We start from the raw sequence: 12,402 nt of genomic DNA, 5'->3' as shown, positions 1-12,402 counted from the left end.
CCACCCAAGCAGCACAGTGGCCAGATTGTGGATTCTTCAGAACAGAAGCAACGACCACCTTGCCAAGCCAAAGAACGGACTCTTCTATGCCCCACCATTTAGATAAACTCCACAATTTACATCATAGGATTTCATTTATACTGAAATTCAAGGACAAGCAAAATGGATTACAGTGACAGAGACTAGAATAGTGATTATCTCAGCTGGGGAGCAGGACCTCTACAAAAAGAATGCCTTCCTGGCTCTTGGAATGTTCTGTACAGTGATCAGCTGGGTTGTTGGGACAGCTGAAGTGGGAAGTAATTACAGGTGCAGTGTAGGAGACCCTTTCCAGGCTCTCATCTTGGTCCAAGAAGTCAATTTTTTTTTTCTTTTGGCAGAACCAGGGATTGAACTCAGGCCCCTGCGCTTGCCAGGGAAACACTTATTCTACTGAGCCATCTCCCTGGCCCATAAAAATACCTAACTTTTTTTTTTTTTTTTTTTTTTGGTGGAACCGGGGATTGAACTCAGGCCCCTGCGCTTGCCAGGGAAACACTTATTCTACTGAGCCATCTCCCTGGCCCATAAAAATACCTAACTTTTTTTTTTTTTTTTTTTTTTGTGGAACCGGGGATTGAACTCAGACCTGTGTGCTTGCCAAGGAAGCGCTTATTCTACTGAGCCATTTCCCCAGGCCCTCAAGAAGTCAATTTGTAATCCCAGAGATACGTATTTGGAATCCCACCAAGTTAATTCCAATCTACCACTCCCAGTGCAACCCACAGTGAAAGTAAAGACACTAAAACATATTTATAATTATTGGGGAGCCAAAGGGCCCTAAGTCCAGCCACAAAGATGGCTTTCTGGAACAAAAAGACCAACCCAGGGCCACACCAGGCTTTATTCAGCTGAGAAAGGGAAGTGGCTTGAGGAAGAGAATTGTGGGAAGTAGGTGAGTACTGTGAGCTGGGCTAGGTGGGTGATCTGCATTTACCTTGTCATATGCAGAGAGGAGATGCAGAGAAAGTAATTTGCATTATAATATTGAGATAGTATCTAATGTTTCGGGGGTCTGGTGCTTCCACTCTGATGTATAATCTTTCAAGCCCCAGGAAGTCATAGCCTCTACCTCAAGGCTCCATCCCACATGGCAGCATGGAGCACTGGCTCTTCGTCCTGTCTCAACCTGGCTCATATTGGAGAGCAGCAGGTGTGGGTTATCAGGGAAACATGCATGTCATCTTCAACGTTTACCACCAGCACCTCGGCTAGACCAGTATATATTGCTTAAGGCCAATTGAAAGGATAAAGAGAAGTCCTAGCCAGCTCTGTACACATCAATACAAGGAAATAGGGTCAGGCTCAGTCAAAATGAAGATAATCACTCTTCTTTCAAGGAGAGCTGCCCAGGCAGTCCTCCACAGTGCAGGACGAAGCCAGCCTGAGAACACAGGAGCCCCTTGAAGCATGCAAACGAAGCCTGTTAACCTATTGCTGCATAAAGAGGTTAAAATTAATATCAACCTCTCAAGGGTGTAAATAAATGCTCTACCATTTTTGTTTTTTGGTTTTCGTTTTTTTGTTTTTGTTTTTTTTTTGTTTGTTTGTTTTTTGTTTTGCGGAACCAGGGATTGAACTCAGGCCCTTGCGCTTGCCAGAGAAGCGCTTATTCCACTGAGCCATCTCCCTGGCCCCTTGTTTTTCTTTTTTTGAGGGTTTTTGTCTTTTTTGAGAGAGGGTCTCACTATGCAGTTCAGGCTGGCCTTGAGCTCACTTTGTTGCCCAGGCTAGTCTCCAGCTCACAGTGATCATCCTGCCTCAGCCTCCCAAGTGCTGGAATTACAGCTGTGCACTACCATGCCCAGCTTTACGTTCTACCATCCTTGGGCAGTTCCTCTCCTCCGCTTAGAAGAAAAAGAAGCTCTACCTGACCCAGCTATTGTCTCTTGTCTATGTTCCCCTCATTCTTGCTGCTATTCCTTCCCACAGGACATTGGGAATCCAGCAGATCCCCATACTGGGTGGTTGGCTACCTGTGTGTACATGCAGGTAAAAGTCCATGCGTGCCCTAGGAATTGAAATGCTTTATACATTTTCATGAAGCCTATGATTTAGATAAGCTAGTCACTTCCCTAACAAGACTAAATCTAATGATACTTGCCTTGCAGGGCTACTATGATGGAAGAAGTTTGGGCATAGATACAGACAGACAAACAGACAGACAGTAGGGCAGACTCCCAGCAAACAGAGGTCTCCCTCTGGTGGCCAGTCACAGACTGGTCCAAGCCTTGAACCAGGGCCCTGAACCATTTTTCAACCTAAAACGTTGATCAGAAACAGAGATGCCCAAAACAAACACCAGCACCTGCTTTTCAGGGGACAGACTGCCAAAATGACATCCCCTGCAGACCTACAGGAACATTCCACCCATCCCCCACAAACACCTAGTAGGACAACACCATCGTTAAATTCTGCATCTCAGCCCACCCAGCCATACCACAGTGAGTCCCAAATGACCACTTCTCACTGTCACCAACCAAGCACTCTTGCAATACTCACAGACATCACGAAATCGTCCAGAACCAGTGTCCACGGGTACTTCTGGTCTGAGAATCTCTGGCTTGAGCTGAGCTGGCCAAAACTCCTCCGGCCCCAGCACCACCGGGGTGACATTTCCTGAGGCCAGATCAAATGATTCTGGCTTCTTCGCTCTCAGATGCTTCGGTCCGAGCATCAGTGGTCCCACCACCACAGGCTCCAAGTCCACAGGTCTGATGACCTCTGGATCCCCCTTTGTTGCTTGCCTATTTGTGCGCAACAATGAAGCCAGTGTGTCCTGGCCCGTATCCTCTAAACAGGAGATGAACAAAGGAAGGGCCTTCCTTCCTCGGGTCTCAAGATCTGTGATCAGCTGCCTGGCCTGATCCCGCCGAGATCCCGAGCCTGCACACTGTTTGAAAACAAAAACCAGATACTCATTAACCAGGTACTTTCACGTGGTCCTTATCTTGTCCCCTACTACCCATGTAGTGTAGTCTAAACATCAAGCATGTGGGCAGGAGCTGAGCCTGCAGGTGCCAGACATGTGCCCCTCCAAAGCATGTGGTATTTCGAGGCATCCCCTGTGCCTGATGCTGTGCTAAGTGTAAGAACACTGCAACACACACGGTCTTCTGCAGGTGTAAACTTCTAGTGGGCTTAAAATGAAGTCAGCAAAAATAAATAAATAAATAAATAAATAAAATAAAATGAAGTCAGCAAAGACACAGAAGTCAGTACACAGCAAGGAGACAAGTGCCAGGAGGGAGAGCCCATGGGGCTGGCAGGGTCCAGGACCACCCAATGCAGCCCTATAAGTCAAGAAAAGATGGCTTAGGGCTGGTGAGATGGCTCAGTGGTCTAAAGCACCTACTTAGAACAAGCTTAGCAAAGCACAGGGACCACGGTTCAATCCCCCAGCACCACATGCCAGCCAGCCCTGCCCCCAGGTGGGCTGAGCTGGCCACGCGTGCACACATACACACACACACACACACACACACAAATAAATAAATAAATAAATAAAAGATGGCTTAGCTGAGACTGTAGGGGAGACAAGGAAATGAATGGTGCATTCACAGACAGATAAGAGGAGGAAGCAGGGAGGTTAAAGGGTCAAGCACTTTGCTTGGCCAGGCCAAGAAATTCATCCTGAGAACTACAAGGAGCCGCTGAAGAGTTTAAGGAAGAGTGAGCTCTGCTTTTTAGAAAAATAGTCCTGGGGGTAAGATGCACAATGAGAAAGGGTAGGCCACTAGCCGGCCACGAGGTGGCAGGCAGCACAGCTGAGGTGGAAGGAAGAGAAGATGAAGCAGAGAGGGCAGAAGGGAGACTGCACAGGACGTGGCTCCTGAAGGCGTGGGCTGCAAGAGTGGAGAGCACTCAGGGTTGACAGGCAGGTGTCAGGACAGGGCTTCCAGCCTGATCGTCTGCTGCTACCCATCCCTACACTCAGATCCAGGCCAGTTCCTCAGGATCCAAAGGCCGCCAGAAAAAGGGGGTTGAGGACAAGCAAGTTCAAGTCCAACCTAGCTCACTTGGCAAGTTCCTGTCTCAAAAGAGAAAACAAGGCAAGACCGCAGATGTCACTCATGGCAGATGCCACCACCCCAGGCTACTCCTAACATTTTAAGCCCAGGAATTTGACAGGGAAAATAAAACTTCCAGTCTCTCTTTAAAAGTGAGAAAGGCACAGGAAGAGTAGACCAGGCGCCTGTGAGACTATGTTTCAGGTGGAGACCAGGGCAGGGCAGAAGCTGCCCATTATAGAGCCCATCTATGGGTGTTGAGCTTCTGATCTCCGTGAATGTGCCTGAAGGCAAGGGCTATGGCCTCACACCACTTCCACTACCCACAACGGGCCACACCCTGGGAGCTCCAGGGCAGCCACCATCACCCTTGCCCCTTAAGACTGTATTACTGCTGTCCATCTCCCTGCTCAGGAAACTGAGGCTCAAAACCTAAAGGATCTGCCCAAGCACCCAGTGCCGGGCAGTCTGACGCCAGAGTGGGTGCCCCCAGCCTCTACTCTAGAAAATTAAACACACACACGCCTACTTCCTCCCACGAAACACAGGTACTAACAGGGCATACGGATGGTGCGGGACGGACAGTGGCTTTAACAAACGTTCAACGAAGAGGTGTTGAGATTGTTTAGTTCCCCCGGAGGTTTGGGGGTTCCCCGGAGGATTGGCACACCACGATTCTCTATAGGGAGTGGGCACCGGTTGGTGCCGCGGGGAAGGGGAGGGCGGGGGCTAGGCCATGAAGTCACGCCACGTCTTCAGCAATTCTCTTGGAGCAGCTCCAATGTCCCCACCAGCGACCAGGCGACCTGGATGGGAGCACGGCCGAGAGGGGGGAAGTAGGCTGAGCGGAGTCGCGGACCCACCTGGATGTCCTCGATCATGTCCGGCGTGAACAGCTCGCGAGTCAGCAGAGCGTCCCACAGCGGGGCCACCTGCAGCTCACCCACCAGGCGAAAGCGGCACCGCCGGAGGAGCTGCCGATCGGCTTCGTCCATGACGGGAAGCCAGCGGTCCCGGGCTTCCAGCCGCTTCCGGGCCTTGAGGTCTCGTCTCCCGCCAGGCTGGCCCTAGAACCGGCCCCGCCCCTGCCCGTCGAGCCCCGCCCCTCCCCGCCCCTCCAAGCCCGGAGCGCCCACCTCTTGGCCCGCTAGACCCCGCCCACTGATCCGCCCCCCGCGCGCCGTTGCTCCGCCCCTCGTCCTCGCCCCGCCCCTCGTCCTCGCCCCGCCCCTCGTCCTCGCCCCGCCCAGGCCCCCCGGCCCCTGCACCTGCCAGCTCCGCCCTTCTCCACCACCCCACCCCACCCGCCCGCGTGTTTTCATTCCCCTCTCCAACCTGCCTGATGCTTCAGCCCGTGGAGCGGCTCTAGGCAGAATTCACAAGTTTACACAAACTCGAAGGGACTCATGCTTCAGTACTACAAAGAGGAAAATCCATGCCCAGAGCCCTGGTCTGTCCCCTCCTTCAGCCACCCCCCCCATGAGGCTTCACTTTCACCCCATTAGACAATAAAATTTCAAAGCCTCTTTCCCTGCCCAGAGCTCACGTCTCGTCCCAAACTGTCCTCAACTCACGTGTCTCGGGGACCCGAGGCTTTTCACCCTCTCATTCTCCTCCTCTGTCCCTGCCACACTAAGGCCTCCCACTAAGTAAACTTGCAGCAATCTAGTCCTCTAAGGTCTCGTGGTTTTGTTTCACTCACTTGCATCTTTCAAAGTAACTGCGCCTGTTGCGTGCTAGCTAAGTCATTGCCACCAGTGTCTTACAGCTTTAGAAGTCACTCTGACTACCATCCTGTCGGGCAGTGGGCCTTCCAGGGTGTTAGAGGTGGTCCAGGGCTCAGAGAAGTGAAGTCAACGTCACAGGGAAGACGCAAAACAGGCAAAATGCGAACCCGAACCTGGCTACACATGCTTCACAGAACGCTAAATTCCAGCAAAATTATAGATCTCATTTTGCTTTGTGATTCTAGAGCTAGGAACTTTATTCCATAAAACAGAATGAGCTTTTTCACAAGCTGAACAGAAGAGGTTCATTTCACAGTCAGAAAAGGGCTGGGGAAAGCAGGAGCCGGAACAGCAAGCTGACTGCCTCTCAAAGTCACTTTCCTTGTAATGGCCAAAGTAGAGGAGATGCTCACAGTTGGCCCAAACCATCCCATTCTGAAATTTTGAGTATTCATTCCCCACCCCCATTTCTCAGAAGTTCTGGTAAATAATTTAGTTTCAGTCTGGGAGCAGAAGTGTGTGTGTGTGTGTGTGTGTGTGTGTGTGTGTGTTACCAGGGATTGAACTCAGGACCCTGCACTTGCCAGGCAACCGCTTATTCTACTGAGCTATCTCCCCAGGCCCACAAATTTTAGCATGAGTGACTCTATTTTGTTCTGTTGGGTCCTAGTATAGAAATTAACAGACAGAGAAGAACTGGATCCTCGAGGAAGGCAGCACATACAAAAAAAGACACCAGAACTGTGGTGGGTCATGGCCCCAGCTCAGCCCAGCCCATTCACCTAGACGGCACCCAGCTCTTCAAGCAAGTTGGGACTAACTCTGGAGTCTGGTGGACATAATGCAGGGATAGTCACCACACACAGGAGGCTGCCCTGAAGGGTGGCCAGTGGCCCGTGGGGAGAAACAAGTCAAAAATAAACGTTTGCAAAAATTAATTAATTAAACGTTTACACTGGACATTGGCAGCACATGCCTGTCATCCAAGCACTGGGAGGCTGAGGCAGGAGGATTGCCACAAGTTTGAAGCCAGCCTGCACTACATAGTGAGACCTGATCTCAAAAAGGAAAAAAAAAAAAAAAGATTGGAGCTAGCAAGATAGCTCAGCAGTCTAAAGTGCCTGCTTAGGCAAGCTTAGGCAAGCGCAGGGACCTTGCAGTTCAATCCCAGGCAGCACATGCCCACCAGCCCCGTCCCCAGGGAGGGCTGAACCAGCCACAAAAAAAAGAGAAGAAATGTTTGTACATAAAAAAAACGTGTGACAGATTCAGGCATCAGGGAGGAGAAGCAATAGCAAGTTCTGCATGCCTCCCTAGAGATACACAGAAGTTTAAGATTATACTGACATTAGCACCACCCAGTCCACTGGGACCAGATAGGCATGAGACTCAGGTAGGCAAGCAGAACATCTGGACCCATACTCCCTTCCCTTCCCTAAAATGCCTTCATTTTTTGCATTTACCCTTGTCATGTGACTCATTTCTCTATTGGATCAATATTAGCTGAGTGGCTATAATACTATAGATTGGTTGTAGTGTTACCCACATTCTGATTTTGCTGTTTAAATTACTCCTGATGGGGCCTGCCCATTAGCTCAGTTGTTTAAGTGTCTGCTTAAGCAAAGGCAGTCAGGCTCAGGATACTCTGGTTTGATCCCCAGATCCTCATGCCTTACCAGACCCACACTTAACACAGCCTGAGAAAAAAATCCATAATTTACTCCTGACAGAGGGTTCCTGCACCCCTCCTGTCTCTCAGGAGCTTTTTTTTTTTTTAGGCAGGATTTCACTATGCAGTTCAGACTGGCCTTGAATGCACTTTGTAGGCCAGGCTTGCCTTGAACTTGCAGCAATCCTCCTGCCTTGGCCTTTTTTTTTTTTCAGAACCGGGGATTGAACTCAGGCCCTTGCGCTTGCCAGGGAAGCGCTTATTCCACTGGGCCATCTCCCCGGCCCCATGCCTTGGCCTTTTGAGTACTGGGATTTCATGCATGCACCACCACGCCAAGCTAAGCTGCTTTATCTTAATAAACCTTTTCAACTCAACCTCCTTTGCCCCTTGAAATTCATTTCCCAACATTCCAGGGGACATGAACTCTGCACATCTGACATCTAACAGGCTAGAAGGATTTTTTCTACATCCTTAGTACAGAAGCTCAATCCAAAATAATGATTTCCTCTGGATTTGGTTTAACAAATATAACAGCTTGAGCAGCAAAACCTTAGTTAGGGTCAGGACTGGGACAAAGCTCGGTACTAGAGCATTGGCCCTCAATTCAATCTGAAAGCAGAATGGGGAGACACCTTATCTCCTTCTTACAATTATTTTACACTTACTGGTAACCTGTACTTTTAAAGATCAATGCAAGAGCCTGGCAAATAGCACATTAAAGTGCCTACAACCAGGTGCAGGGGTCCGGGTTTGATCCCCGGGCCTGCCATGCCGTCCCTGCCCCTGGGGCGCACTGAGAGGCAACTGAGACTGGGCGTGGTGGCGCACGCCTGTAATTCCCAGCTCTTGGGAGTCTGTAAACAGGAGGATCACTACGAGTCTGATCTAGTAGTGAGGCCCTGAACACTCTATAGACCCTTCCCTAAAATACAAAAAAAGAAAAAAGAAAAAAGAAAGAAATGATCAATGCAGACATGGGGACTATACAGATGAACAAAAGAATTTAAAACCCCTGCCCTCAGCAGCTCACATTCCGGTGGGAAGAGACGAGAGATAAACAATATAAAGAGGTTAGTGGCAAATGCAAAAAGAAAAAGAAAAACAGTAGGGAAAAACGAAATTGCTTTCCTTATATGCCCAAGGGATCTATCTCATTGGCTCAAAGAAAGTCGGCCTCATCCACCTGTGCCTCTTTCCCTCCCCCACTACTCCCCCTTCCAGGGCTTAAATCCAGGCCTGGCACATTCTGCGAAGAAACCTCTTACTGATAAACAGCACGAGTTATCCTGGATTTAGATCCTGGGCAAGTCCCTGAGCCTCTGTGAACCTCAGCATACGGAGGAGGTGGGCTAGAAGATCCCTAAGGTCCCTTCAAACTCTGACGCTGTAGGATTCTATGAATAGGGCTAAAGAGAATGGGGACTAGAGATTGCTTCCCCACCCTAGCAACTGTTGCTACAAGAGGGCCACCTCCTAGTGGGCGTGTAAACCCCGCCCCTAGATCGGGATGTCTTCCTGGCATCCCGTGATGCATAGCGATATTGCCTCGCTAGGAGGCACGTTTTGGCCTCTTTGGTCACGATCAACTCTTTGGATCCAGCCAAAGTGCGCGCCTAGTTTCTATAGCAACAGCGCCAGGTCCATGCGCTGACGGCAAGTGCCAAGGGTCAAAATAGATCCGCAAACTAGAAGCCCGAGGCCTGTTCTGTTGTACTTTCTTTGTTGGGCCCTTTAAATGTCACATGACTTTTCTGGGCTTAATCTCCGCCTCTTTCCCCTCCTGGGTCCCGGCTAACGCTGGTGTGAACGGGAAGCTCCCGGCCCGGCGGACTAACTGGAGCACCGACGCTGCAGCCGGTTGGGCCAGTGCCCTTTCCCGGTAATTCTTTCCCGGAGTGTCGCGCGGAGCCGCCAACGCGGCGGGGCCGGGAAAGCTCAAAGATCTCCCGTCAGTTCCTTCTCGTTCCCAGTCCCCGCTGGGCCCGGGGAGGGGGTGCCGGGGGGGACCGGGAGCCGACACGGCCCTGGCCCAGGGCTTTAGGGGCGGCGAGGGAGGGGGTAGCCTCTTAGAAGGTGGCGATCCGCGGTGGGAGCTCGCGGCGGGACTGAGACGCGGAGCGCGTCCCTGAGAACCTCTGCCCGGGCCGGGGGTGCTGGCCCGGAGGCGGCAGCCTACCTGTTGGTCAGGTTGTCGCCTGCCCTGAGGCTAGCACAGTGGAGCCGGAATGTATCAGCCAAAGAATTTCACAACCACCGCCATCACCGCTAACTACAAGGGACTAACAGTGAATGCACGTTCCCAGAGAACTAATAGGGCCACTGTTGACTGTAGGCTCGCTGTTAGTAACTCTGTTACAAGCATTTAATCCCCCCTCGGACGACCCTTACTCGTTCACGTTTTTATACATACGGACACTGAGACTTAGTGCTTTTAACTTATCCAATTTCGTAGGGTTGTGGAGAATGGATCTCGGTTCTAGGCTGATTCTAAAGCCTGTGTGCTTGACCAGTAATTACATAGCCTTCACAGGTTTTTGGACAACAAGACACGTTGTCTTAAGAAAGAAACTGACTTGCTTTAGGGTGTTATTCTGCACACGTACAGTTTTAGGATTGGCCACCAGATCAGTTGATTTTTGTGAGAACTCGGGACAGCCTTAGTCCACTTGTCAAAATCCAGCGCTGTTGCACACACTTAACACTTTATTAATTTGTAAAAGTCAAGATAATAAATTTATGAAAAAGTGTGGTATTTTTAAAAAATGAGGTGTTATTGCAAAGGCCTTAATCCTGGAGTGTAATTATCTACAGTACCAGCACTACCCACTGCCTTGTTCATTCACCAGCCAGAATTATTTCCAAAACGAGCTAGAGTTTAAAACATTTTAAGTCCATGCCCACTGTCAGTCTGCACCATAAGTTCTCCTTTACTTGGAAAACTCAATTTTTTCTCACCACTTGTCATCCAAAATTTTAATTTATAATGATCGTATTGCTAATGAGTGGGCTAAACAGTGGCTTCTCATTGTCTTGATTGGATGGATATGGTGAGAAAGAATATAATTGAGGCATATTGAGTCTTAGCTGTTTTTTTAAAAAATTTAAAAGTATATTTAAATTTACTTAATGCCCAAGAACCCCATAAGGATCCCATTCTGTGGTTAACACATGATAAGCTCTGTGGTTTTATGAATTTAACATGTATGCACTAGGGTGTTTTTTGGGGTTTTTTTTCCCCCTCTGTACTGGGGAATCAAACTCAGAACCTTGTGCTTGCCAGGCAGACACTTATGACACTTAGCTATCTCCCCAACCCTTGGAGCATTCTTAAACCATCTAAGTTTATTGTCAAGCTAGAGACAGTTATGTACTGTATTAGAGCTGTTCGCTGTTTTCACATATCCACATATTATTTCTTCATCCCATTCATTTTGAGTCATTTTAAAAGCTGTTGCAAGCCAAGGATCCTGGGTAGTGGCTTTTAATTGTTATTACCAATCTTTTCATCTATAGTAGTTCTAAATTTTGTTATTCAACAGTAGTACCAAGATTATTGACTTTAAATGATGGTCACCCAACTTGACGCATTTCCTGCAAAATACCTTTTGTTATGTTTTTCATCTGTATATCTTATACCTTCATCTAATTGCTAAAAGATGTCCAGGTTTCTGCCACTGAAACTTATCACCACTTCAATCGTTTCAGCTCTGGAGAGGAAAAGAAATGGAAGTGAAAAAGTTGAGCATTTCCTGGCAGTTCTTGATAGTTCTGGTTCTGATCCTGCAAATTCTGTCCGCGTTGGATTTTGACCCGTACAGAGTCCTCGGGGTCACCCGAACAGCCAGTCAGGCTGATATTAAAAAGGCCTATAAGAAGCTCGCCCGGGAATGGTAGGTGAAATAACGAAATGGAAATTTAGTACAACCTAAGCAGTCTAAGCAGGGGAATGAAGCCTAAAGTACGGTTAGCTTTTCATTATAATTTCCCTTTTCTCTCTGTTTCTGTGTTCACTACTTATAGGTATGTCTAGAATATGTAGAACTTGGGATCATGCTCTGTTATTCTTGGGGACAAGATCCGAAGCCTGTGTTTACTGTGAAATTTCCATTTAGACTACTGTGGCTTCACGAATTGCCATAGATGCTGTTAGCATATTTAATGTCATACTGATCTAAGAAGCAACTTTAGTTTTGTTTTTTTGTTAAACCATGTAACCAACAATGAATAAGCACCACTTCCCAGGATATAGTATTCACAGAGACACTCTTTATGAGCTTAATTGTAAGGAGAATGCTAGTCAGGCTTATTCTCTGTGTGTGTGTGTGTGTGTGTGTGTGTGTGTGTGTGTGTCTGTCTGTCTGTCTGTCTGTCTGTCTAAGTTGTGAGGGATCCAACCCCAGGTTCTTCATGCAGGTTAAAAAAGTGCTGTAGGGGCTGGGGACGTGGCTCAGTGGAGTAAGTGCTTCCCTGGCAGGCGCAAGGGCCTGAATTCAATGCCCAGTTCCACCAAAAAAAAAAAAAAAAAGATATTAAGAAAAGTGCTATACCAATGAGCTGTATCCTATTTCTAAATTAATGATTTTTAATTTTTACGCTTTAAGGAATAGTTTAATCTCAGCACTCAAGTGGCTGAGACAGGAGGATCGCTGTAAATTTACAGACAGGCCGGACTATGTAACAAAATCATGTCTCAAAAAAAAAAAAACAGTTTAAGCCAGGCATAGTGGTATACATTCATAATCCTGGCTATTCCATAGCCTGAAACACTAGGGTGACAAGTTCAAAAGCAGCCTGGGCAATTTAGTGAGACACTGTCCCAAAATACAAAAAAGTAGTAGCGCAGCTTAGTGGTAGAGTTCTTGCCTAGCATGAGGGAGGCCCTGTGTTCCAGCCCCAATACAGCAAAGAAAAAGTTTTAAAAAGAGCTTTTTTCTTTTTTTCTTTTTTTTTTTTT

The 12,402-nt window shown here is 48.3% G+C and overlaps 2 protein-coding genes across 4 annotated transcripts in view; one reads left to right on the top strand and one right to left on the bottom strand.

Annotated features, from left to right (window-relative positions):
- The window catches only part of Casp9 (caspase 9), a 33,372-nt gene extending 28,275 nt beyond the window's left edge, over positions 1-5,097 (bottom strand). Inside the window, exons 1-2 of the mRNA XM_023722586.1 lie at positions 4,913-5,097; positions 2,542-2,932 (exon numbers count right to left, since the gene is read on the bottom strand). Of these exons, the coding sequence (XP_023578354.1) occupies positions 2,542-2,932; positions 4,913-5,044 (523 nt within the window). The 5' untranslated portion in view covers positions 5,045-5,097. The remainder of the gene's footprint in view (positions 1-2,541; positions 2,933-4,912) is intronic.
- A 4,136-nt stretch (positions 5,098-9,233) lies between these two features.
- The window catches only part of Dnajc16 (DnaJ heat shock protein family (Hsp40) member C16), a 39,822-nt gene continuing 36,653 nt past the window's right edge, over positions 9,234-12,402 (top strand). For 2 of the 3 annotated variants that reach the window (XM_004637708.2, XM_023722564.1), the window contains exons 1-2: positions 9,234-9,327; positions 11,154-11,338. In XM_004637708.2, the coding sequence (XP_004637765.1) occupies positions 11,172-11,338 (167 nt within the window). In that variant the 5' untranslated portion in view covers positions 9,234-9,327; positions 11,154-11,171. The other variant, XM_023722565.1, reaches the window with a different exon arrangement.

Source organism: Octodon degus, unplaced genomic scaffold (assembly GCF_000260255.1).
Source record: "Octodon degus isolate 3935 unplaced genomic scaffold, OctDeg1.0 scaffold00092, whole genome shotgun sequence".
Classification (NCBI taxonomy): Eukaryota; Metazoa; Chordata; class Mammalia; order Rodentia; family Octodontidae; genus Octodon; species Octodon degus.
Note: the sequence above shows the minus strand (reverse complement) of the source record. Positions and strands in the feature narration are given on the sequence as shown.